Below are 27,956 nucleotides of genomic sequence, written 5' to 3'. Positions count from 1 at the left end.
TCCTTCTATCTGATTCTACAGATTCTCATATTGATTTTTCCATGTGCAAGGTGGTGCTGGTCACCTGGAACATGAGATCCCAATTTTAGTTATCTTTTTGATTTCTGAAGAAATTGCTAGTCAGCCACCAATATATTCTGTAGAGTTTTGCTGTTTCATGTTTTGCGGGTAAACAACTTATGGGAACATTTTGTAACACTGACCTGACTATGTCTAGGTAATTGGTGGGCAGACAGGAATGTTTGGCTACTTTTTCCTCCCAAAGTGTACTAGAGGTATTTCTGGGCACCCAGGGCAGACTGCTGTTTGGAGAGCTGCTACTGAGTCCTTGTAGACCTCCTCTTGGTGGCACCCCATGGCCCGACCCAGCTGCTGTGAGTGAAAGCCCTGGGGATACTGCTCCAGCGTGCACCGTGCCCTGCCTCCCATCTCGTCAAGGACTGAGCCTGAGAAATCAGCTTTTAGTCTGCAGGCTGCATTTGGAAAAGCAGGGGTCTTGTGGACAGGCCTGTTTGTTTTCATAATACCTATTTTAGGTTTTTAAGGATCTTTTTTAGGGTTTGTTAGGACTTACCTTTTTTCAGTTGATACCCTAATTTTCGGGGGGAATTATATTCTGCCTACCTAAAACACTTCCAACCCTTTAGACTAGAAAATGTACTTTTTGTTATCCTTCCTAAAAATATATACTGTTGCCCATATAGAATTGTAGCCATATTCCATATCTAAAGTTATAAATGCTGCTACATATCTAGAAGTACTATATTACACATGCATCTGTTTACATACATGTTTCTGATTGTGTGCTTGTGAAGTGCTATACAAGCCTTCATGGTAATGTGCATGCATGCAAAATGCAGATTATTGCAGACTATTTTCAATCAAGACATCCCCATTTAGTCCTTTCCATTGGATCAAAAGGGAGGATAGGCCACTTTCGAAAGTCACATCTTTTGTGTTGGTAGCATTGATCGAGCTCTGGACTGCAATGAGACACAAATAACGGGTGACTTTGGATATGTTCACACGGCAGTCTCTGCTGTGGTTAGTGCTTGCACAGACCGAGAGGTCTGACGCACAAGTGGGCGCAGATGAAGAGCTCCTGCCTCTGCTGTAGGGATCCATCAACTGTTTATGCAGCAGCAGCAACTGCATGACTGCAAATTGCCAAAATCAGTGCTAGTTTATTTTAATATGCCAGACTGTAAACTGTAGCAATTCAGCAGCTGCTATGCAAGCAGGGACCTCCGAGAGAGTATCGGTAGAGAGAGATAAGGATGGAAATGTAAGCTTGGCTTCTGTCTCATTCTTGCTGTTTTTTTCGTCTTTAGCTTAGAGGTGCAGATATTCTGGGTGGCAAATGAACCAGTATCACGCTTTTGCAAAGGCGATGGCTTGATTTTGTAATTATTTTCTCGGAATGAGTAATCCCATTGTTTCCTTCTATCTTGAGTTTATATATAGTGCCATCAACAGAGGAGCTCGGGCAGTGAGTGAGCGGTGTTACTCTCCTGTGCCTGAGAACCTCAGCACAGACCTGCGCAGGTGACTTGTGCAGATGGGCTGCTGTGCCTATACAGTCCCCAGGGATTAAGCGTTACAGGCATTCAGCCGTAGCTGTTGACTGATTTCCCATCTGCAAGTATTTAAAATCTTGTTGTGTTTATAGTATAAATGTATACAAAATTTAAATTAGGCGAGGACTGCTCTTTACTGTGGATTTTTCCACCAGCCCTACAGCAGAGTCAACAGCGACCGGCCAATTCCTGACTGCCAGGGCTGTGCCTTGCCCTGCACAGGAACAGCTAAAAGTCTTTGCTTGCAACCCTTGCTAGAGTATCTTGTTTCATAGCTGTATTTCTCTGGCAGAAAAAAAGATCATGAAAAAGAGAGGGCTTTGCCAAGAACATTTCATTTTGTTCCTCACGAAGTACCTGTTGCTGCAAATGGTATAGGATAATCTGTGTTTTGATGGGGCTTCCTCGTCCTCTACCTGCCCCAATATTTATCTGGGCTGCAGGTGACTGAGAGCAACATCTGCAGATAAAACATGCAGGAGATGCTGCTGGAAGTATGGCTGGGGAAAGGGAGCCAGAAAGCTGAAGGAAGCCCTTAGAATATGCATAGCCTTTTGCATCTTCTTCATTTTTTTGCTGTCGTTATTACCTGATGTCCCTACATGGCAATATGGGCACACAATTAAAAATCAGAGCCCAAGAGCAGCTTTGCCCTTCTCTCCTCCCCAAGAACAACTGGCACCTGAAACTTCGAACCCTTCACCAAATAGTTAATTGTCAGGGGAATGAGCCACTCCTCATTCCTTTCATAAACAAACAAATAAATAAATAATACAAGGATTTGATCTGTTTAATACGCATTCTCTGAAAACCAGAGTGCAGACTAAACATAGTAATCTGATGATTGCAAATTATTCAGTCCTATAAACAAAGCATGACAATTGATGACAATGTGGTATCATATATCATAAATGCAGAGCATCCTCTCTCATCCAAAACAAATAGTTTGGAGTATTTCAAACCCATAACAAATATATTTAATGCAGATCACTGTGAAACAATGTGTGTTTCTCTGTTTCTAATGCTGTATACAAAAGCCAGCCAAGAGCTTTTTGTGTTTTATGCATTATATTCATTTATGCTGCCAATTCTACTTACTATTCTAGTATTCTGATTTGAAAAATCAAGATTTAATGTATTTCAAGCAACGCTTGATGCATGCGTGTCTTAAAATTATAGGAGATGATGGTTTATAAAGTAAATTATGAGACCTTAATATAATTCCTGAGTTTCAGATAGATTTTAGTTAAAGTATTGATCACAATCCTTATATTCTATCGGTAGCTTGTTATGCGAGGCAAATCAGCTGCCATTGTTACCAATGCTGAAAATCTCCCTGAGTAACCCATGATAGGTTTACTACATAGGAAGCTTTGATCCTCAGGACTCAACTAAGATATTCAAAGTTCTTATAAAGGTGTCTTAGAGTCTGCGATACAAATTCAGATGTCTGCTGTCAAACGACTCCTATTCAGCAAACCTGTATGAGCCACCTTTGAAAGTGAAACAGCAAGATGACACCATTCATAGCTTGACTTTTGGAGAGGTCTTTGTGCTCCCCAGCCTTTCGGTACCTGACAACTCGTTCCAGGCCCTATCAAAGTTGCATAACAGAATTTGTAAAAAGCTACACAGAAGGGTTTAATGTGTTGAGAACAAATAACTTCTTTGTTGATACCCACTGCCAGATCAAAGAGGTGGAGGGTAATAGGCGCAGGACTGTATTACCTTCAGTTACACCGGCGAACAAAAGAATAAAAATAAAACAGTGAAAGGCAGCAGAGAACCATAAAAAAGGAAAATACCAACAAGTTTAAGGGACTCAACGTCCTGAAACTTGAATAAAAGCCACAGAAATAAATTCATCAAGATCACATAACAAAAGGGAAACGTGGCTTCTCAGCTCAAAGGCTTTCCAACTGTACTCCTGTTTTCTGTATGTGTTGTTACAATTTGGGGTGCCACAGGACCTTCCAGTTTTTATAGGGACAGAGCTGGCTTTGCTGCTTAAAAAATGCAGATTTGTTGCACTTGACCTAGATGGAAATGTCTGTGAGCTGTAGCAGTGTTAGAGATTTTTCTCTCCATTTAGCTTCCATTTAAAATGAAATGGGGCTACATTGAACATTTCTTCCTCTAGAGACAAAATAACCTGTTTTTAAGTGGAGGATCACCTCATCTGTTCAAAAAAATAAAAATAGAAATCCAAGAGGCAGTTCACTATTTTGAAGCTTTCTAATGAATGTTTTGGAAGTCAAACCCAAACCAAACCTAAGGGCAACCTAACCTTTCTGAGAAAATTCACAAACCCCTCTCATGCAGTGTAGTACTGGTTTTGGTCTGCAACCCAGTAAAAATTAAAATCTACTGTCACTGTCTATTTCTTCCTTTTATTTCCACCCACTGTATTGTGTGTTGCATGAAGGATTTAAAATAGTTTTTTGGCAGTGAGGCTGTTGGGAGAGCAGTTCTCTGTAGGCACCAGCCAGAGCTTTGCAGTCCATACACCAGTCATGCCTCTATGGCACTGCACTGTTACAAAGTGACTTGTTGCTCATTTTCTGTACTAAAAAGAAAACTGTTAATGTGACAGTAAAAAGTGGTTACTGCCCCTGAGTAACAAGGTCTATAGTCATGGTCTGTACAGTTTTGTATTTCTGGGTTTTATAAGTGATGCTCCATTAGCCTTTAGCTGAGTGGGAGAGGTCAATGCAAACAGCTGGGTACTGGAAGGACAAGCAAACTCTTTCAAAAACAGAAAATCTGGAAAAGCTGAAACCAATTTTTCTTTCTACTTTCTTTCTGTATTTCAGTGTTACTTGTAACAGTGACAGGCAAAAAGAAAATCAGAAAGCGTTGTGACTTTCAGATGCAATAGCCCTGTTAAAAGGGGATAACCTGAGAATATATGGGAAGAAAAGTGAAAGCCAAAAGACAATAAGCTAGGATCTTTTGAAGCCAACCTTTTGTCCTCCACGCCTGAGGGACCAGTGTGGCTTCCATCAAAACCTGTTAACTAGTAGTGTACAACTACTTGGGAGCTACCTACAACCTTCCCCAAACCTGGGACATTATTTATTCTGCTCCTGGTCTTGTCATTGCCCAAACGGGGCAATCCCCCACTAAGGGACAAGTGCTGGGCAGCTGCCACTTCTTGGGGCAGATGGTTTTAAAGATGTGGAGGTAGCCTGACTTCTGGAGGTAAGTCCTCTGCAAGGCAGCACAGCGGTGCCTGGTTCCTACCCAGCTGGCCAAAGGACTTTCTGTCCCCCACTAAAGAGGACCAATATAGACCTGCAGTGAATTGATGGGAAAAAAAATCTTTCGGTGGGATTTGGGAAAGAGAGGACAGGAAAAATGAGGAAGGTATTTGTCTACTCTGCAACTGTATAGATTTGCTGAATTTATTGATTCCCATATTAAGGCTACAGTTGATAAGATTTGACACTTGGTCGGTTTGTGCATTTTCAGGAAAATTTTGCGGAGGTTTTTGTATGGTGTTTACCTACATACTTACATGTATACCTTGATATATACATGGTGTCATGTACATTCTTAACTGGAAAGAACTTATATGTCTGAGCCCTAAGACATTGCAGCACTGACAATTTTATTTGCAATTTTACGGGTCCTATTAACTCTGCAAAACCTTTAGAGAGTACTATTTTCAGTAGCTTTGCAGCGAGTGTGTTTCCATCAGTCTGTCAGTGACCACAGTATGGCTGGATTTTTTTCTTTTGACTTTCAGGAATGCTGAGAGCACAATAAAGCTCTGCCGAGATTTTCACTGCAGCTTGGAGAATTGTGCTATTTATCAGCTTCCATGTGGATTTTAGCAGAATCCACCTGAGCTGACCAGAGGTGTCAAACGATTGATTTAAAGATGCAGATGCATACAATTGTTCATCTTCATTGATAAACCTTTGGGTATCCAGTAGCAAATTATATCCTTCTTGGGCAAATAGGTGTCCAGGTCGCAATTGCCATGACCAGAATATGTTTTTGCAGTCTTAGCAATGAGACTGAGCTGTCATTCTCAAACCAATGCATATGATGCTCTGTTCCTTACACGTAATAGACTTTTTCTTTTTTAAAACTCCAAATCCTGATCCTTGTTTTCCATGAAACAACTGTATTTCGTGAAAATCAAGGAAAGCAGTACAATGTAAGTGTCTCAGGCCAAAATGAATTCACTTTTAAGTCATGATCCAGGAAAGAAAGGAAATATGCATCAGCTGTGCCCAGACAAGGTAGAAAAAGTGGTTTCTTTCTGGATTTGCAAATAGGTTGTTTAACTCTGCTAGCTTTATCACTAGCTCACTGGTCTGCCCATGCTTCAGACCTGCTCCATCAAGGGTTCTTGATGATTGTTGCCCTCATGAAAGCAGTTATAGTGAAAGAATGAGATTTATTTTGCTGGGGAGGAGACACTGTCAAAGCCAAAACTGTCAGATGTTGGTGTCATCCTTGGACTAGCAAAAGGCTTTAGTAGGAAGCCAAATGTTACTCTGGTCTCCAGATCGTGGGGGTTTTTAGCTGTTGAGTCTAAATCAGGTCTCAGTCTCTAAAATTGAGAAGGCAGTTTTCAGCAATAAGGATTAATGAGTGGTTGTTTCTCCCTAGGAAACATTTTTTTCAGCTCTGTGTAGTAGCCTATCATAAGAAATAGTCCGGTGTTACCTCCTGGAGATACAGGCTGCTGCTCAGTGTTTTGGGCTTTCAGCTGCCATGTGAAGATCCTGTAATCCTCTTTTAGCCCTCTCTGAAAACCAGACCCTCTTTGCCCCTAATCTTTGAGTGAGGTATTGGGTAGAGCAACATCTTTGTTACCCATCATGACAGAAACCACCCTCATTTCCTTTGTCCTCTCCTCAGCTTTGTTGACAGGATGGTCACCTAGATTTTTAATAGCATTTCAATTTTAATACCTTTCCTTTTGACTTAGTAGAGATATTATTCAGATAATGATGTTTTATCAATACTGAATTCCTTGTGCCAGGCTCCATTTCTTATTCCCTCCACCAGTGCCCAAAGGGTAGATTTTTCCCCATGACCCGTTTCTGAATTGATGTAAATAGTCTTTAAGGAATGCCTGATAGATGTTACTCTTTCCATCAGCCACTCATGTACAGGGGCTTTCTTCCATCAGGGGCCTTTTGTGGGAGAGATTTCTGGAGAGTTGTGTACTGTAAAACCTTCTATCTATAAGAGGTTTAACCCTTTCTGCACGATAGTTTGTAATCACATAACCTTTAGCTCAGTGGGAATGAATACCAATTATCATTTATAAACAGTTCCTCTCATTATGCGCCTATTTATGGCATCTTTTATAGCTTGCTAATTACAAGCACACAAAACAGAAATGTTTGGAGTTAAATAATGTAAACAGGGATGTAATTGATTTTCATGTTGAATAGTTTTTATTGATTTATTGTTAATTAACATTTTTAAAGGATCTCTTGGCAAAATAATCCATTTAATTTATTGAATATTATAATAGCTAATGGTAAATTCATATTAAAATGTCACAAAAAGATTAACAGTTCCATAATACTTGTTTTTCCAACTGTTGCTGCTATACAGATGTTATATATTCTCCCCAAACACAGACAATATATTAAATGCAATCGATTGGTCTCAGTCCAGGTCGTAGCGGACAAGTGTCCACATCACTAAAAATACCACATTCCAGTTGACGCTAATTGGCCATCTGTGTAGCAGGGAGGACAGGCATCTAATGGGGAGAAAAGCTGATCTCTATCGCTCCCAGGGCAGGGTCCGTGGGGCTGCTGCGTGGGCTGAGGGGAGAAGCCCATATCTTCACTAAGAAGTCTTTCCTGCTGCAAAGCCAAAAGATTCCGATGTCCATAATGGAAACTTTCGAACAAATAGACCACTGTGTCAAGTAAGCAGTCACTTAAAACGTTCAGAGCATGCATACAGTGCTGCAGAAAATGTAGAATGCTGAAGGCATTTCCAGAGGTCCCCACTAGCTTTTTCCAATTTTGGGGTGGGAAGAGGGGCTGTGGAGTCTGTTCAGGGGGTTGTTGACAGCATTTTGGTGAATGCCAGTTACCTTCAGCTCCTGTTGACTTCACTGAAAGCCAAGGTCACTTACTCAGCACCTCCCAGGATAGAGCATGTAGCAAGGAGTAAAATTGCAAGTTGCAATCTTCATTATTACCATCCCATTATATTTTTCAAATGGGTAGCAAGAGAGTGTAATCACATCAGACCCTATTTTTTCATTAGTGAAGAAAAACATTAATATACTGTGACACGGTATTGATTTGATACAATCAATCTTTCCCAATAACAATAAAACCTTTATATTTTATTAATAGAACAATGCAGTTCTCCATTACAGCTCCCTTTTATTGGTCTGGGTCACAGTGTAATTCTGGCATGTTTGGATTTTTATTTTTATTAATATAATGTAAAAGCCTGTAGAATTGCTCCACTGATCTGCGAGTAGGTTTCATCTGAGGCTCCCAAGCATCTTTTATTACATGAAATGTTACCAGTGCAGCTCCAGTCATTGATTGTTCGATGGCCCTTAGGGGTGGAGATGGTGGGGAGGTGTCAGAAGGGTTCTTGGCCTTTAATTCTCTTGATTTTTTTGTGGTGTGGACACTGAGACTTGGACTCAGACCATCTCACTAGTTTGAAGATGACCTCTCAACACGTGGCTGGACCCAGCACTTCTAAATTCCCTCCAAACTGGGCTACAGGTGCCTAAGCTCTAGTGAAGCTCCCAGCAGCCACCCAGATGGTGGCCCTTCAGCATCACCTCACTTTCCGATCCCAGGCTTTCCATACTCAGTTCAGGTCGGACGCTACATGGGCAGGAGATGCTTCAATGTACTCTTGTCCAATTAGCATCTCCATTCTAGTGTGCACAGCAAGTGTTATCGGATCATTTGGTGTTTCTCTCTATCTACAAATAATTTTTATTCACCTTCTTCGATTAGCCAGAATATCTTCCTGTTCCTGGTACAAGACTGGGGCATCATGATATTCCAGTTGCAACAAGACCCCCAATTAGTATAGCCAGATACTTTCATTAAAGCAAAGCTAGATGACTTTCATCACTTGCTCTTAATTCATTTTTTTTCGTGAAATACAATCTTTGTTAACCTTTCTCCTCTTCCTTTTTGAACCAAGAACAATGTTGCCAGATCCCATGGTAGAAAAAAATAATCCCCATAATAAATATGAAGGCTCCATTTCAAAAGAGAATGGGCTTATTAAGGGTAACAGTTTATTAACAGTCACTGTAAATTAGATGGATTTAATAACTTTAATTAGTGCCACACTTTCTGACACAGAGTTTGAGGAGAATTCAGCTGTTCATACCCATCTCCCTTCTGTACCTCTCCATGTCTAATTTAGCAGCAGCAATTCCTCGTAGTAAAAGAGAAACAGCTCCTACTCGCAGCAGTGCAGAGCGCAGGAGAAAACTACTGTGTCAACAGACCATGGCCACTGGCACTCCAAATTAGTAGTAAGAAACAGCACGAGTGCAAAGTAAAGCTTTCAAATATCAGGAACAATAGAAAATCAAGCTTCCTCAGGAGTCTCTTCCTTATTTCCTTGGTAACCCTGCCCAGTTCAGCCCTGCTTGCCTGCATCCTCTGAGAGAGACAAGGAGTCTTGTCTGTTTAAGGGCTGTGAAATTCCCAGCATTAGGAATGCCCATTGGTGAAATGAGGGTGACTACGGTATGCTGTGGCTGCCTGAAGTCCAGCCCTGTTAAAGTAGATGGAAACATTGCTGGTAGGTCTCATGTCACCCATCAAGATAGAAATGCTATTCTCGTCAGAGGAATAAAAGAAAGAGAAATACTGTTTTTAATTCTGTTCTGGTCAGAGGTTTTTTTCCTACTCGGTCCTTTTCCTGTGGGACATTCCAGTTTATCAGAACTGAAAATGTCTGCATCTATGTTGATTTTGACCAAACTTATTTTCATTCTTGTTTGAAGAAAATATTTTCTTAAAGTAAAAAATTACCAAATTTGGAGTCAGAGTGAAACATTTCAATATTATGTTTTAATGACTTCTTGATTTAGGCCATATCTTATTCTGTAACTACAAATTTTATTTCTATTTATTTCTTAAAACTTGTTGTAAAGTGTTTTGATCTGATCAAACTTTTCATTTCTCAACTGAACTGAAGAACACTTCTTAAAATTTCATTTTGTAGGTAATGTTGTCACACAATTACATTTTTAATGGGAGTATAGCCAATGGGATAAAATCTACATGTAGGTGCCTGCCCCCCCCCCCCCCAGTTCAGAATGAAAATACATTCCAAAAAGTGGAAATTTCCTTTAACCAGGTTGAGGTCTAATCTTTTAGGCAGCCCACATTTCCTGAAGTCCAAAGCACTGCCTTTTCTCTCCAGAGCAGTGTGGGTTCAGCACAGCTATCCCATAAAGAGCCTTTTGGAGGATGTAGCACATGCAAGGAAGTTAAGCCCTGAATATCTAAAAACCCTTCCTGGGCATCTGCAAATGACCTCTCCCGAAAAATACTTTTACACAGCCTGGCTTTATTTCCACAGAAACCCCAGAAGACACCTCTCTGGTCTCAGGCATATCTCCCTGTTAAATTTCAACATTTTATTCCACAACTTGAAGGTTTGAAGATCTCCTCAGAGAAATGATTGAAGGGGAACTTTGTTGAGGGCAATGGTTCTCCACAATGCAGCAGGCAGAGGCCGCACGTATGAATAAGTAAAAAGATAAGGACTTTACTTATCTTCTTCATACTGGAAGTTCCTTTCTAGCAAATGGATTTTATAGAAAATGTTGTATATACATATGTGCATGCATCTGTGTGTATCTCCATATTTTTGTGGTCTTGCCTGGCAAAGAAGCTTTTCTAATATGCTTTCAGACCAAGGTCCATCAATGTGGGCTTTCTTCCCTTTTTTTAAAATTGTGGACGTAGGTTATTGTCTGCCAACATTTACTGCCTGAAGCTTCACTTTAGGCCCCAGGGGAGATCCTGCAGCCCCGTGTTAAGCCATGCCGTGCAGTGCCTGCGCAGCGCGGGGGTGAAAGCTGCCCTGGATGCAGAGGTGGCACCCAAAGGGTGGACACATGGTGGCCACCGCCATGCCGCTGGTTGCAGATGACCAACGTTCAAGCGCCGACACAGCCAGCCTGCCTCCCACCGAGTGGAAGAGGCTGAGTACGTACCTCAGCCTTCTGGAGATCTTAATCATGCCTAATTTATACTGGAGACAAAATCCAATAACTTCTAGAGACTTTGTAAAAACACTTATCACAGTCCAAATAATAACAGCACCAAAAGCTGGCACCATAAAAATCTCTTAGGCTAAAATGGAAATAGGTACTTGCAGAAGATTTTTCTTTCTTTCCTTAACACAAAGATTTGAAAGGAGGGAGAAGTATCACAGATAAACAATTCCTTTCAGAGAGGTTTCTTTATATATCTCCATGTGAAAGCTCTTAGTAAGGGAAGAAAAAATAAAGTAATGCTCTGAAATAAAATTTGTACAGATGTAGCTTTTTTTGAAATGACATCCCGTTTCTCAAGAATTCGATGTAGCCTTTAGTCAGCCTTGTTTCTTAGAGTTCTCTGTGCTTTGCATGGTAATTAGCTGCTCGTGTTATCAGCGGCACGATGCTCCCGGCTATTTCTTCAGCAGCCACTGCCATTATCCTTGGTGGCAGCTCCTCGCATCCTCCTGCCAGACTGTACTCCAGCCGCACGTGTGTGCAGATGTTTGGCGTTCTTCAGGCTGTGCTGACTGAGGGACGAAGGTAATGGGTGCAGCATCGGAGAGGGAAGAGACGGGAGCCCACTTCCCCCGACAGCTCCCTGACACTTGCCAGCGTTTCGCTGATGGTTCATTGGAGGTTCAGTGAGGCGCGTTTGTTATGACAGAGCGCAAAATGCAAAGGGAAGCAAATGAGCTGGGTTCATCAATGTCAGAATAAATACAGGGTGGCAGCGCCTCGGCTTACTTCGGAACAGCAGTCTCAAAACCTTTATTTCCTTTTTTTTTTTAATTTTTATTTTTTAAGTAATTAAAACGTTGATTGCACAAGTGTACTGTGGCGTGCAGGCTATCAAGAGGGTGGAGGGAGTGCTTTGCGCAGATTGCCGGCACTGCCGACATCAGCCTTACGCAGGTGCTGCGTCATGCAGCCAGCACTGACGCAATAGGGCTTGGATCAGGCAATTCCGCTGATGCAAATAGCTCGTTGAGTGCTCTGTGCTATTTGTTGCCTGCAGGTAATGCAATCTCTTCTTTTAATTCAGATTTAAAGAAACATTTACCAGCTTTTATTTTTTTTTTAATTAAAATATGGCCATGAAGTTAAATTTAGGTTGCCAGATTCCTCTGTGATGTGACTAGAGATATAGTGAAGAGCTTTTAAAGTGAGAACGGGAAGTCTTTTCTAGACCAACATCTACAGACACTTTTCAGACATACCTTAGGTCCCACAATAACACTCTGCATAGTGTTATATGATATCATGACAAAAAAAAAATAATAATGGCCCCAGGCCATATGAAATTGAAGTTGCTTGCTGTGTGCAGAGCATGGTCTCTTAACTTCCCCATCCTTATTCTAGAAGGTTTGATATCAACAGTAATCTAAGAGCCTTACAAGTATTCAAAGCAAAAATAAATTAAGAAATTTATATTTGGCACTCAAAAGATGAAGAACAAAGAGGAAAATAAAGAAATCAAGGTTTTTCCCAAATACTGTTTTCACTTTTGCATACCTCATCTTTGGGTTTGTGTTTACAGCTTTTTTTTTTTTTGCCATTTGAAAGGCAGTGTGATGATATTGAGAGAGAGATGTGAAAAGTTTTTTTACTCCCTGCCCAGAGATATGATGTGCTAGGGAGAATAGCTAAAGTGTTAGTTCTGTCGTAATGGAAAGTGTAATTTCTTGCTGATGAGTATTTGCAGACTTATTTCATTACACTTCTAGGAGGGATATTTGATTTTGTAACAAAAATTTGTTTCTAAACCTAGTCTGAAATAGCCTATTGCCAAATTTACCTTCAGTAGTTTTGTCTTCACACAAAAATAGAGCGTATCATTTTACCGTATGTTCAATGTATTGTATACAGCATAAGATGGTAGGTCATCTCATCCCTCCTTCTGTAAGATGGCAATGGACTAGAATAGAAAACTTGAGGTCAGGCAGTAAATTAGTTGCTCTGTAAACAAGGTGTTCATGATGAGGGTTTTGCACTTCCCACTGTTGTTAATGGGATAAGAAGTCATTGGCCGGGGTTTGGGGAAGGAAAGGGAGAAAATGGAGGGAAACCCACAGAGAAGAGAGAAATAAAAATTAGCTAATTTTAAAATTCTTAAATATCCAGAGGTTGTCACGGTGTTTCCGTCTGTCTTGTTAGCTTCATCGGCAACATCAACTCTTGCACTTGCACCCCTGCTCCAGCGGCAGGAAGGTCACACGCAGTGTTGTGCGGCTCCTCGGGGACAGGGCTGAGATCAGAACAGGGCTGTCTGCTCGAGGGCTGCAGCCTCTCTTCAGCATCCGTACATCGGATATGAGTAATTCTCCAAAGGCTGACTTTACAGCGTGCTTAGTTCCTTTCCCTTTGAAATCAGTGGTGTAAATCCTGGTGAACTGTAAAGCTGACAGACTGTGTTGCACCAAAAAGAGTTAATGCGATTCATTTGTTTAACAATCGAGGGCCATATTCAGCAAAGATTTAGCAGGAGTGGGGACAATAAAGCACTTACGACTTTCTGTGAATTGGCATGAAATAACAGCCACAAAAAAATTATGAAACGTAAATTGTTCCCTTGCTTGTGCATGGCTGCTGTACTTCTGACCTCGGTTACAGCTGGTAGGCTACGAGCGGCTGCGGGTCCAGACCTCCTCGGTCACCCAGCTCAGGCTGGGGAGCGGCAGTGACACTGCCCAGGAGCAGGACTTGCACAGACTGGCTAGTGGGATCATTTGGGTCTGGTAGGCATAGAGGTATCCATTTTTGAAAGCGCCTTGTGATTTTTTTGGGTGCCCAAATACAGATGTGGTAGAGAAGTCTGATTTCCAGGTGAGAAGAGCTCAGCACTTCGGAAAATCGAACTGCTTTGATATTTCTCCAGGTGGGCACCTGAAAACTCAGAACCTCCAGGTGTGTTTTGAAAATGAGAGGCAAAGACCAAGCTCACCTCCCTGCTGGCTTTTTGCGGACAGTAATTAATCATATCAGTTTTGTTTCCATCCCCCCTTTCCACATGGGAAGACCTCAAGCCCCAGTCTCCTGCTTCCTGAGCTAGTTCTGTTCTCCAAGAAGAAGAAACCCTTTTTTGGGGCAACTGTCAGGGAGTTTAGCGTGGTGAAGTAAATCCCCAGAAAACTTGCTTGATGCAGCAGCCACCTGTATCTTGTGGAGCGCTGCAGGAGATGGGCAGCCCTTCAGCACCAGTACTTCCATCCATGGTGTGCCCACTCTTCCCAGTTGTGCTGGGCAGTGCAAGGGAACTGGGGGCAGGCAGGAAGGGGATGGGGGGGGCACAGGTATGGCAGTCTGGTGTCTCGCGCTGCCTTGTCTTCGGTGGCAAAATTTTGGGTCCTAATGAACAACCAAGCTGAGCATGTAGGTGAGGCACCAGCAGGATGGTTGCTATCAGGGGATAGCTGCTCTGCCAAGTCTCTGATTTCTCCTCTCCAGAATGGCTCTGGAGTAAGCCATATTGTTCAGGAGAGCCGAATTTCTCAGCCCCACAACGTACGGGTGGGTTTTGGGTCAGCATTTTAGGAAATCGTAGCCTTCTCAGGACTGCTGTGCTGCCTAGCCTGTGCTCGGTGTTGCCGCCTGTGTTGCAGTCTCTGCAGCTCTCCCCTCGGCATCGCAGGTGCCTCTACCCTATACATCGTCAGGCTGCACATAGGCAGTGTCACTGCAGAGTCCTTCCTGCACAAAGGATGCGGAAAGATGTTATTTATTTAATGTAAATAAATGCACATATTGGATCTACGTACATGCAATAACTGTTTTGCTTATGCTTACTCATACTCAGCATAGCCAAAACAGCATGAACCGCACCCAAAGTGGTGTAAATAAAATCCTATGAATTTATACAAATATGTTGCAATCATATGTAAACGCTGCAAATATTACATCTTCCTGCGGTGCTGATGGGGAATAATTTGAGAATTTTAAGCAGTGCAACTTTTCAGATGCTGGAAAGACTTGGCCTCATTTCGAAACTGTAATAGAGGTTGGAATATATTTCATGTGACAACCATGTCCTCAAACCTGCTATTTGTTATTTCTTTTTAAAACACAAACAAACTATTTTCTCATTTTGTTTACAGGACAGTGGAACAGGAGATAACAGCTGCATTGAAGAAATATTGCGGGTAGGAATCCTTAAAAAAACATTTTTTTCCAGTGCCATTTTGTTTATTCTAAAAAGACAAGAGGATAACAAGAATATTGCAATTACTGCTGTTAAAAATATTACTCTTTTAGATTGTCATCTTTCTAAGGGAAAAGTAGGCAAAATTATTTCCTCATGAAAAATAATTGAAAAATCTGTGAAAACAACCTTTCAGAGCCTCTGAATTTCACTGCTACTTTGTGCCAGTACGGCTGACCTTCATGCATGCAGAAGCAGATAATGGGATAAATTATAAACTGAAATGTACAATGATGTTTCAGGTTTACAAACCATGCAAAGTGCATGTTTCCATTAATCATGACTGTCAAAAATCTTAATTTTGAAGGGAGGTCTAGGAAGGTCATTTTCCACCTGGATTTAATTAGAATCCATTATGTAATGTCATTATGTCCATTATGTCCATTATATAATGACAATGTGCAAAATCCTTAGTTATTTCCATATTTCATTATTATTTCTTTTATCTTAGTAATTTCTAGTTTATTTTCATGGAGCAATTTAATACACATCCAGACAGATCTTGGCTTGAATCAGTTTTGATATTGATTATTTTCTGAGGCACACAAATTTATAAACAATGAAACATTTCCATATATTTTAACTCATGGTTTTTTCAGCTCTTTTTCTAAACTGATAATTCAATAATTTGCAATGCTTATAAATCTGATATAATAGTGATTGAAACACAAAACAAGGTAGATAGAATGGTAAAACCTCCCTATTACTGTGTGCGCTTCCACCTCTTGGATATCCACTACCCAAATATTTCAGATTGTTTATAAATTACGGGGCTATAAATATTTAGTTTAGAGATTAGTAGTGCATTAAGCCTGTTGTTTCTAAAGGCATTTCTCCGCTCTCCCTGAATACGTTAAATACAGCTTTTAATTCTTAAACTGGACGAAGAGTTTATCGAAGGGTGATGATGATGTATTGCTTATGACTTCACTGGCAGAGCTTTTACTTAGCTAACGTTTACAAAGTAGGCTTTTGTAGGACTGAACCATGTATTCAACAAGCCTTAGCCTCAGTCCCTGCTGCTTTGTTACAAATTAGTAGCAGATATCATGAATTCATGATGTGATGTGAGGCTCATTCACCCATTTTTTATGCAAGGCTTTTAAGATGAACAAAGAAGGTGGTCTTCCTCCTTAGGTTTCTTCAATTAGGCAAAAAACGTAGAAGAGACATGGTTCCTTCCATGCAGAGGAACATGGATATGTAAGAGACCCCAGCTGAGAAGAAAAATGCACTATATGACTAGGGATGGTAAGATGCATCTCCAAACCAGTGAACACAGCTGCTGCTCTCTTCTTTTTCCCTTGGGAATGTTCCTTAAGAAGCATTTTTGTGAAGCTTCATGATGAAGCATTCAGGACATCCTTGGATGGATAGGACCCTTTTGTTCGTGAGGATTTATTCACAAATTCTTTCACTTTGCTTAAAAAGTGAATAAAACAACCCACAGCTCAAAAGCTACACTTTGCATCCGTGTCTCGCTATCTGCTGAGGCTTAGCATGGCTAAAATAGACAGCGTACTGTTTTCGTCCCCTAGCTCTTGTCCTCACATGAGTACTCAGTCATCATGGGTAACCTCTCCAATCTGCCCATCCTCCAGGTCTGCAACCTGGGTATCGCTTTCTATTCTGAACTTCCCTTGGGTCTCTGTGTCTAAGACTACACGTGAATCTTGCAGACTGTTACTCCGTAGCATTTCTAGCTGAAGCTCTTTATTCACAAAGGTGTAAGTCTCAGGTCCAAATTCTCATTACACACTTTGATTGCTGCAACATCCTTTCCTTGGTTTTGACAAATGCAATGCTGCATACCTGCATTCATGCTGCTGCACAGATCATTGTCCTAGCTTGACATCTTGCCCAAAGACATTTGTCTGTACATCTCACCACTCCTTCTCTATCAAATCAAGTACAGCTATTTGTCTCTGATTTTAAGGCCTCAAGTCTACCAGTCCATGCTAACATATAAACTCCCACTTTAGCTTACCTGGTGATACTGGCCTCCATCACAATGTTGCTAAGTTTTACATCAATTAATTTCTCCCATGCTTCTTATCAGATCTGGGAAGAGCTTTGAACACTTTCCCAGTTAGCTCCATACCTACCTTTAGATCCTCTCTTAGGAGCCTCCTTTTTCACAAGGACTGTGGAAAAACAGGGGTGAGGTCAGGCATAGATCATGGTTTCTCATGCCTGAATATTGTTATTCCACTTGTACCCTGTAGTGCCTGGTCAGGTCGGATACACCCATTTTGTCCTGAAAAGTGAACTTTCTGTGTCAGGGAAGTGCTGTGTAGTACAAAAGCAGTGCTTAGTTACTCTCACAATGCAAAAGTAGATCAGCAGTGGTTGTTGTTACTGATAATTAGTGAAAACAGCAACAGTAATAATGTGCCATTGCTACTCACTTCGTAAATTACTGGCATCTAGACTTTTCCAGCCCTCTCCGTGCCCTCTTTTTGTCCTGAACAGACCCATTCAGTATTAACACAGATTTTCTGGTTTTCTGAAACAGACTGTTTATAAGGAGAGCCATTTCCATGTTTTTGTTGGAGGTGCTATTCACATAGTAAAGACAAAGTTTAGCTTCTTTTCAGACAGAATATATGCAGTTCCCCTACAGGTGCCCAAAGGCAGACAATGAAAAGCCACAGGAGCTGCAATCCTTGTGTTGCCCTCAGAAAAGGTGGCTGGCGCACTGAAATGTGTTTATTATATGAAGGGCCACTCTACTGCATGGAGCATCAGCAAAAGTAAGAAGATGCTTAAAATTTATCTTTTTAAAGAACATTGCACCCTGTTTTAGCTGTCTCTTGCACAACAGAAAGCAGAAAACATCCTATCTTTCTAGATAGTGTGTTCCCTGCACAAGTCAAGCTGTGGCTTTTCCAAGGGATAGGTACTTCCACAGCATGTCCGTGTTTCCCCAGTCAAGACCAAGGGCAGTAGAAAGTGTGTCCCAAATCTGCTCCACCTGCCTCCCTGTGTTTCCTTCCCCCAGCAGGTGAAAGGAGGCAAATGCTGGTTTGTGCACAGCTCTTGTCACCCTCTGGTTTCAGGACATGGCCAGAGCTAACATCCGACCCGGGCTGCAAAATCAATTTAGGCATAGTTTTAAAATCACCAAATCTTACTTTGCACTAACTGTGACAAGAATTTATAGTCTTTGTCCTGCCTTGTGCAACACATGGTGCCACGGCCTAAGTCTAGCCTTTTTTGATGTTGTTTTACCAAATGTATCAGAGTTCTGTAGACTTTGTAAATTGACAGATCCTTCCACACAAAACAGCAGCTTCCAGAGAAAGCCCTCAAGAACTGAGATGCAGAACCGCTTCCAGTCCTGAAGGAGGTCCATTAACAAGACCTGTCCTGTGTAAGGACTCCTGCTGAGTTTATAATCACTGCAGGAGTCCTGAACCTCATCTAACCCCATGCACTAATTTATAGCAGCTTCTTCAAGGTGTAGTGACTTTTCTGTCCAGCTGCAGGCACACACGTTGAGGGTTGAGAATCTTCTAAGAGAGCTTTCCATGTAAGTAACTTCAGTAAGACCAAGTTACAGATGTAATGTCAAATCAAGAGAGAAAAACCTCATTACTTGACAGTAGTTGTAAAAGGCAATTCCTTGTAAGCTTTTGCATTGTTGGTGGAGGACATGGTAGAAAACTCTGAAGCAGAAAATAAGAGTTAAGCCTACACAAAGATCCTTTATTCCACCGTGCCCGGAGCAGTTGCTACCTGAGTTCCTGAGATGCTGCCAAAGCCAACCTATTCACTTCCTCGCTAAAACACAGGCTTGCTAAGCAAGATTAGTAATTTTGGCTGATTTCTATTTGATTTTATTACTGTGTGGAATTGTGTATTTTGTTACAAGTGGTGGGGTTTGGAATAAACATTTATTTTGCTGTAGTACCTGCGAAAAATGGGAGCAGCAGGAGTCCTGCCTCTCCACTAAGTTAACTGTTGCAACCAATATTGGATGCACTCTGAATATATTTGCTATGGATTTAAGGAGAAAGGGAGTGTGTCAAGTGCAGGCAGTTCTTGGTTTGTAAGATAAGTGGTTGGAGATTGATCTGGCTATTCTTACAGTCTTAGCTGCGATTTCCTAGAGTCGCAGTAGCTTTGTTGAAAGGAAACGCACAGGTAAGCTGAGCTTTTAGTTACTGAAGATGTTCCTTGTGAATTCCCTGGGGTTTTTTGTGTTGACATAAGAGGTGTTGTTGAACTAGGGAGAGACGGACATAGTTTGAGTGTTTGGCCTCCAAACAGTGTTTGGCTGCAGGATGCAGAGACAGCAGGAAGCTGATGGAGCAACAGGAATGCAGAGAAGGGGCTGGAGGAAAACCAAGCACAGCCAGTTAACACAGGAGAAGCCACCTCCTTTGGGATGGTGTGGACCAGTGGGGAGGCAGGATGGAGTGTGGGGTGAAGGACAGATAAGTTTCTTTCAGGGAAGACAGAAAAAGCAGTTGGAGAGGCAGTGAAAGGACTGAGACTCTAGCTGCAAACATCCCTTCCAGTGAAGGACAACTCTGATCAGTGCCGTGAGCCTTCTGTCTGGGGGTGAGCATCCGCAGGTGCCCTTGCAAATAGGTTGTGACTTCCTATGGCCACAGGATATCCACTTAGGAAAACAGGACATTTTAAGTGTGATGGCTTTGATGAGTAATTTACTTGAATCTCTCTACCCTCTGAAACTAATCAGAATATGTGAAGCACAGTACTTCTTATTTGAGCAACATAAAAAACTGAATGAAAACAGAATCTAATTCTGTATTTTTCCCCTCCCCACTTGGGATCCCTTGGCTCATTAGCAGGCTTGCTAATTCTTTAGCAGAAAGCATTAAGGATCAACCCATCAAATATTCAGGGTTTTTTTCAAACCTGAACAGCCATATGTGCCGTGAGATCAGAGGCACTCCATCAGCTGATTGAATTAAAACAAGAGCAGAGGTAAATTAGAAACTGTCTGCACAAGACAAATCCTGTGAAAACATGAAATCCTACCAAACACACTGTCACTGTGAATAAGCATCACAGTCAGTGGAGCACGTGTCAATACTTAGAAGGGAGAAAAATCAGTTTTTTAGAGGTAGGTTGTTAGTTCAACAACTGTGAACTGCTGCCTTGTAAATGTTAATGACTGTAAGATCCCACTGGCTGCAGTTAAGCTCCTGGTGGAGTCGGACATGTGAAGAATTACAGAACACAAATATGGTAATCAGCAGTATATTTCTAAACACTCCTCTTGCTTTCCAAAGCAGAGGGAAAAGCCTACAGGTGGAACAAGACCCACTTTGCTGCACGGCGCTAGTGCAATAGCTACCTCTGCACCAGCAGAGCATTTTATTGCAGTCTCACTGCTGGAAAGAAATGCTGGGCAACTTTGGGAGGGAGGTGAGAAGGCCGCCCTCAGCACGGCACCTTCATGGGGAAATTCAGGTTGGCTTTTGTGACTGAGCCCAGCGGGAAACTCCTGGAAAAGTTTCAGGACGAATATAGCAACTTCAGGTGAAAGAGAGGCAGTGGGGGAGAGAGAAGGAATGGAGACTTAGAAGTAGCCCCGGTTTGCTGACACTACCTTTCTTGCTCAGTAACATTGAATACAGAAGTACTCCAAAGTGTCAGAATCATATTAAAAATGTATCAGATGCATAAAATATCATTTGTTTTCATTGCAGTCTTTCAGCAGAACTTTCACAGCATGGCTTTGCTTTTAGTATCCTAAATTTCAGAGCAATTAAAGCTTTATTTTGGCTGATGTATACCGTTCATTGCATTTCTTCAGTATTATTCTTTTTGTCTTTCTTACTCAAATAAATGAAAAAGCATACTTAAGAGTGTTTGGAAAATATGTCATTTCACCGAAGGCACTAAATCTCAGAAACACTAAGACATAGCTCAAGCCATCTAATCCAACCTCCAATACACACCTATTAACATTGCCCTTCTTACCACACCATGACATCCAGCTCGTTTGGACAGTATCTTTTCCACAGCAGTCGCTGTCTGCAGCGATTTACCTAGGTCAGCTTTCCTCCAGCCAGCCTGGGTACCACTAGTGGTGTGGATGGCAGCATCGTGGAGCTACAGCAAGCTCTGCCTGGCGCTTCTCCAGCTTCTCAGTGAGAATTAGCAGTCCATACGGTACCTTGTGCTGCTAGAGCAAAATTAGCAGCAGTACCGGAGCTAGCTAAAGATATTTTGGCTTTGTCCACATAAGCTGCAATGACTACAGAGGAAGCATACCTGTGTATACTGTCATTCCCTTGACACCTTACACCTGGGCAGCTTTCAGGATACAGTGTCTTTTTGTGGTGCCTCGGACTTTCTCTGTGTGTCCGCTGCCGCCAGGGTGTCTTTATTACCTCCTTCTCCATCCAAAAGGCTGTGGGGGGATTCCTCACTTTTCACAGCTTTTGTCCCTTTTGGGGCTTTCTCAGATCATCACAGTCTCTGTCCAGGTGATCTGTTACTTCTTGCAGCTCATCTGAACAGAAACGGCTCCTGGTTTGGGCACCATGCATGGCACATCCTTTTCATTGCCCACATTGTGGTTTTAAACTGTCAATAAACCTTCACAGCCAACACGTTAAATGCAGACATGTAAACATCACTTCCCTGGCCCTTAATATATAGAGTCTGAGGTACAGAGCATCATGTAAAATGGCACTAAAATACTATACTAACAGTGATAATGTCAACCAACCATTAACTAGTTGTACATCGACGGCCCCCCTGAATTGTCACACTTGGATTTTTGCTGCTGTCACTGTTGTTGAAAATAGTGTCTCAAAGGAGTTTCAGGATTGAAGTATGCTGTATATTTAAACCTTGAACTTAATAAATCTCAGTGGCAATGAAAAAATATCACCTTAAAAAGGCAAAAACTATAAATAGTTTAGCGGAAATAGGAGATCAAGCTAGAAACTCTTATGGTGGGAGCAAGACTTACAACAATGCCACTCAAAGGTAATCTGCCTTTCAGTCCTCTAGGTCCCAATGCTGGACATGGAGGCAATTTCTGTGGCATTAGCCACCCATGTACTGGGGCACTGACATTTTCAAATGCAGCAAAATCTGATCTGTTTTGAATCGAATAGGGTGGTACAGAGGAAAGAGACCCATGTTCTTTTAAGAACACAAGTAGCCAATGTGCGAAGGCTTTGTGTTAGGAAAAGGCAGGCCAGTATAAAAAGGCTGGTGAAACACTATCGTGCTAATGTGGTGGAATTAATTTTCAAAATTGCTGTTTTGTAGTGAGTGTATATACCCTGTTATTTGACAAAGGAAGAGAGAATCCAGAATGAATTATCCAGCCTCTCTGCCATACAAAAATAATACAGTAAAATACTTACTAATTTTTCGCTCTGTTTCAAGTGTTTCACAAAGCTGGAAAAGAGGCACAATCACCATCTTGTTCCAATACAGAGAAATGATTCCTTGTTATTAATGGCAAAGGGCCAGATAGATCCTTGTTTTGTATATCCCTGCCACAGCTCCTCTGAGGCCAACAGAATTATGCATATTAATACCAGGAAGGATCTGTGCTATCAGTCTTAATGAAAGAAGAATAAAATCTGGGTAATAGCAGGTATCCACACTGCTGGGAGCCTGGGATTTGATGCCTTCAGCTGCCACCTTTAGAGAACAACCTACTTTCTGCACCCTTGGTAAGATTCACTCAAAATGAAGTGAGACCACAAAGGAGGTGTGAGTTGAGATGACGGCATCTTCCAGTAAACCCTATGGTGACAGTGGTTTCTTCCTTGATTAAATGGGCATTAAGGAAGCAGACTCATCAGACAATGCAACTAGATGCTGTTATATGGTGTATTTTCCACCCAAGTTAACGTTCCCATTTTCTTCGCCATGTTTCCAGGGATGACTTCCCGTAGTGGGCATGTATTCTGGGCTGTAGACTGCAGCTGTGGCTGCAGAGCCGGGCAATCATTGCCCCACAGTCCCCAACACCTAAGGACACAGCCCTGGTTTGCCCTGTGAGCCTGCAGGGTGACAGACCTTCTGCCATCCCCACCTTAAGATGTGTCTCTGAAAACCTGCATTAGATCGAGCTGTGGGTTTCAGTGGCTGACATTACACGTGTACTTTGGCCATGCACCTTTTCCTGTCTCCCACACTAATATTTTCAGTAGACATGCTCTTACATCTAGGAAATTCCTCTGTGGTGCCTGATTTTCCACAACTGGAGATGATCAGTGGGAACTCTCCCACCACTGTCACATCTTGGTCTGACCCAGGAAGAGTGAGCTCTCTGTTTATGTCTGAGAGAGGCAGCTTTCCTCATCTGGGAGCTGAGACAAATATTCTTTTGTTAATCTTATTTAATCATATTTAGGAGCAACACATGAGTTAGCAGTTAGCTTCACTTGGCAGAAAGACTGTAAGGAAATTGTGGGAGAAAAGAGGAGTCTGCTAAAAGGAAATTAAATCGCTTTCAAGAATATTCCATTGCAATGTCTATACTAATAAGTAAAATGGACTAATAACTGTTCTCTTACCCTGAGGCCAATCAGCGTAGCACGGCTCGTGTCCAAAGAGCTAAACTCTCTTACAGCCACGAAGCAGAGTGGCTTCACCCACGCTGCCTCTTGGGAGAGGCTCCTGGGCATGCAGGGATTTTCTCTGCAAGAGTTGGCGCCGGTCAAAACCATGCTGGTGTCCGTGATTTAATGACATGCACGGTTGCAGGCCAGGACACTGTGGTCCTGTTGGTGTGTTAGGAGAGGTGTGGTCTGATTTTTCCATACAATGCACTGGGCTTCCTCCTGCCTTGTGCAAAAAATCAAAGACCTTGGAGAATACAGTACGAGCCACACTGCAAAAATTGTGATTGAAAATCTCTAGCATTTTTTATTCTATATATTTTGGCATCTTTTTGCCACTGTAGCTCATTGCCCTTGGGATATATTGGGTTGGGTTTTTTCTTTGGAAATGTCAAAGGTAAAAACTGTTTTTGAAAGAAAGACAAGAATATACACAGTCATTTATCTGCAGGATGCAAAGTGCTGTTAATAGAATATTTTAAGAGAGACTGACTGAATACTGATCAAGTTTTCACCAACCAAAATGCCATAGTATCTGTCCTTTATGATTAGTGCTAAATGCCATTTACTGTGTGTGGTGCATTGTGTCATTCTTAGAGTTATTTTGGATTTAGTAGCTTAGGAAGTAAATTGCTATCAGGTGTGCTTCAAAAGTGAGGTACTTGGAAAAGATCCAATTATTTCATGTACAAATTATTGATGTTGCCTTAAATGATGGGATTCTGATTCAGTCGTCCAAACAGTACCACTGTACAGGTTAAAATGAAGATGGTGATAAACCGTCACATTTCGGACAGTTTCTGAAAACTTAATTTTTGCCAACAAAATTAGTTTAATTAAAAATATATATTCTTTCCAATAATATTGACTACACTTAAAGTCACCCAGACATAAAAGGGCTTACATACAAACTTCAGTTAAAAACATGCAATTTTATATAGAAATTGCAAGCCTGTCACTTTACCCTTGGGGAAAAAAAAGTTATTCAGAGTAATGACAATAGCTTGGTGGGAGAGAAAGTAGGCTTCATGCAGTAAAAAAGTTTCCCTCCAGCTGTGTGGGTTTTCCACAGGCTTTTTTTCATTAATATTATCAAGTTATTTGTTATTTACTCATGAATGCTGAATAAATACTGAGCAAATTCAAGACATTATTAATTTTCCTAGCATTGCATGTATGCATATGTAATGGTTCATTATAGCCCTGAGTTTTCAACATATTCCAGTGTAAATGAGAAGAGCCCAATTAAAAAAATTGTAGCCCCTGATCCAACCTTTGTTGACTTCAGATCCTGGTGTTGAATTGAGCACCAAAAGAGAAAATTATGCCTATTAATTGAGTAAACATTTTCTTCATTTATCTGGGTGGCTTTTTTCTGTCAGTGAAAACTATTTTTTTTGCTAAAAATGCCAACCCTTAGAAACTTAATGAGTATTAATGAAAAGCTGGAATAATTTAGCATGGACAAAAAGAGGGTAATTTTCCTTAGACATTTCGTTAGTACGAACTGAATCCTAAAAGGCCTATTCTCCTTGTGGTTTGTCAGAATAATTCTCATTATAGTCAATAGGAACCAGGTATATATGCATCAATAGCAGAATAGACTGCTAAATATAGTTGCTGCCGCGGCAGCTGCTTCCCTCTCTTGTTCATCAGATGGGGAAGCTGGAGCCTGCAGCAGCCTCACAGTGTAAGAAAGACGATGCTCGAAGAAATTTTTTCCCTGGGAACAAGGGCATGAGCTCGATTTTGTACTTGCAGGCACTTCAGACTTTTCCCAAGTGGATGGACAGTCTTCAGCCTGCTGTGTTTGGGCCCACCACACAGGGTCAACAGGCATGCAAGCTTCCCTTAGTCCAAGCAGGCTACCCAAATTTTCCATATGCATCATGTTTTCCAGGCTATATGACCACTGCAGGTTCTGCAGTCGTTCCAAAAAAATAGATGACTGGGGCTTTTCCCCATTAGCTGGAGAAGCAGCGTACATCTCTAGACAAAGCAATAAGAGCTCTGCATGCTTTGCCTCGTCTAAATTTCTCCATCGTTTTTTGCTGTCACCCCTCAGCTCCCTTGCATCTGAAGATGACATTTCCACCCTGTCTTCCAGGCTCAGCCTGGCTTTCCCTCTCCCTCCCCTCCCGGGCAGCAGCGTCTTTCATCCTCCCTGGTGTCTCCCTGCTCAGAGAGCTGCCCCCGGGCTCTCTTCTCCTAAACAAGCTGCCTTTATCTCTGGGCCCTTGGAGTCCCACAGGAGTCACTTAGGCTCTCTGATTTTTTTTAAGACCCAGGATTAGTATCTGATATCTTTTTTCCCTTGTCTGGGATTTTCCGCTATTGAGATCTAGACCCCTGTGGAGAGGCAGGGGAAAAAAATGCCCCTTAACCTTTTGTTTTCCTTTGGTAAGATCTGTTCAGGTGCTGATGATCTTTAGCTATCGACCTTTTCATGGACAGGCATTAACTTATTTTCCTTGTCTTCTTAGCACACAGAGTATAAAGCATTACACAGTAAAAAACAGCCATAAGGAATTCATAAATTATACATAGGCAGATTCCCCAAATCATCAAACATTCCCTTCTGTAAAGGATGTTCCCTATCAGTTATTGTTTCTGTGGTGTATGTACCTTTCGATATCTTGTCTTCTAAGCTTTCACAGATTTTTTTTTTTTCTTCTTTCTTCTTTTTTTGTGTCATTTCAGTGAGTTCTGATTTAAAACAAACCAACAGGAGTCTGTTATTTTACCTCTCTCTCTGTCCCGTTTTGCCAGCAGAAGCCACACAGGTTGGGCGGACAGGTAGAGGGAGTTCTCAGCTGAGACAGACACAGACCTGGAGTCTTTGGTTTCGGTGTCCCGTCTCTTGAACCCGTGATGCTAGGGAAGGATGCCTGTGCGTTGAGTACTCTCACCCTGGCAGCATTTCTGGCTGCGGCAGTTTTGCGGACGTGCAAGGCTGCGAATCCAGCTTGAGAATGTCCCTTCTCACACACTTCACTTGGCAAAAGATAATTCAAAAGTCACATAGCACTGAAAAAGCCATGCCAGCTAAATAGTGTATGCACGTACTAGCAGGCTCAATACATGCAGAAATGGGCTGATCCATGATGCATCTTGCTCTGTCTGTTCAGGTGCCTGTGTTTTGGCCAAGAGCCATTGGATTGGTAATCATTGCAGAGTACATCCTAGGAACCACGCAGGATTTGAGGCCAGCAAGAAGTACCTAACTGTGGTGGAACCATAATTGTATGGTCCATTGCAATGTGTCCTCAAGTTTTCCACAAAAGATACCACTCTTACTAATTTTTAAGGCCATGTCTCACCCTATGCATGAGTTTTCCTGCAGCAATGATAGAATCAAGTCTTACAAGTAAAAACTTAGGTGTCTTCAAAATACAAAGCAAGGATTTTAAAGCATTGTTGGCTTGTCAGATGCATTTTTATGATGCTCATATCCCCAAATAAAAGCACTTTAAGAAATCTACAACTTAAGTGTGTTAAACTATATGAAAATGGAGCGTTCTGTGAGACAAAGGCAAGGGGAATTAAATGCTGAAGTCAGCAGAGGTAAAAGGCAAAATGTAGCTGATCATACACCCATCCGCCCTAGTCATTCCCCTCCAGCTCACGTCCGCTCATCTCTCCACTGCTCTGTTGCTGTTTCTGAAACCAGATGGCTGCAGGGTCAGTCCAGCCAAGCACTGCACTATTTTTCTGATGTGCAACAAGTCAGGCTCCTGCTGTGAATCACCTTCCTGCTGCCGCCTGCTCTCGTTCGCTGACTCCTGTGAGAGCCTAGAAGGAGCAGACACCTAGCCCCGAGTTCAGCGTCGGAGGCAGCCGGTTTGAGCACCCCTTGCAAAACAGACACAGCATTGACAGCTAAACTCTTCACATCAGTTCCGAGCAGGAGGGATGCATGAACCTCCTGGCAGATCAAAAATGTGAAACATTTTATAAGGATCTGCAAAGTGAAATACTTTTTTTAAGAGAACACTGTTGGTCCATCTGACTCCATCAAAGCTGGTGGTAGCCAAGAGGTACTTCTGATCTCACGTCTGCCTGTGTCCTAACGGTACAGCAGGGCAACAGACCTGCATAAATCAGTCCATGCCACTTGCCTGCACCCTGATTTCAGCCCCAAATCCCCTGGATGCATGCATTGAAGGGAGTCCCTGTATAGCTCAGCTGGTTCTCGGATCTGGGTAGTGGGAGGACAAGGAGCATGGAGAACGATGCACAGCACTACAGGTGAATTTAGACTAAGCCAGAAAGAAAACATTATGTTCCAGAATGGTATGATTTAAGCCCAGCCATCAGCTAGGCACCATGCAGCCGGTCACTCACTCCCCCCACACTCAGTGGGA

General features: G+C 41.9%; 1 protein-coding gene across 1 annotated transcript in view; it reads left to right on the top strand.

Moving 5' to 3' along the window:
• Nucleotides 1-27,956, top strand: part of AFF3 (ALF transcription elongation factor 3) — a 337,764-nt gene that overhangs the window by 135,859 nt on the left and 173,949 nt on the right. The window contains exon 4 of the mRNA XM_069770080.1: nucleotides 14,919-14,963. Within this exon, the coding sequence (XP_069626181.1) occupies nucleotides 14,919-14,963 (45 nt within the window). The remainder of the gene's footprint in view (nucleotides 1-14,918; nucleotides 14,964-27,956) is intronic.

The sequence above is a fragment of the Haliaeetus albicilla genome, chromosome 25 (assembly GCF_947461875.1).
Source record: "Haliaeetus albicilla chromosome 25, bHalAlb1.1, whole genome shotgun sequence".
In the NCBI taxonomy this organism is placed as follows: Eukaryota; Metazoa; Chordata; class Aves; order Accipitriformes; family Accipitridae; genus Haliaeetus; species Haliaeetus albicilla.
Note: the sequence above shows the minus strand (reverse complement) of the source record. Positions and strands in the feature narration are given on the sequence as shown.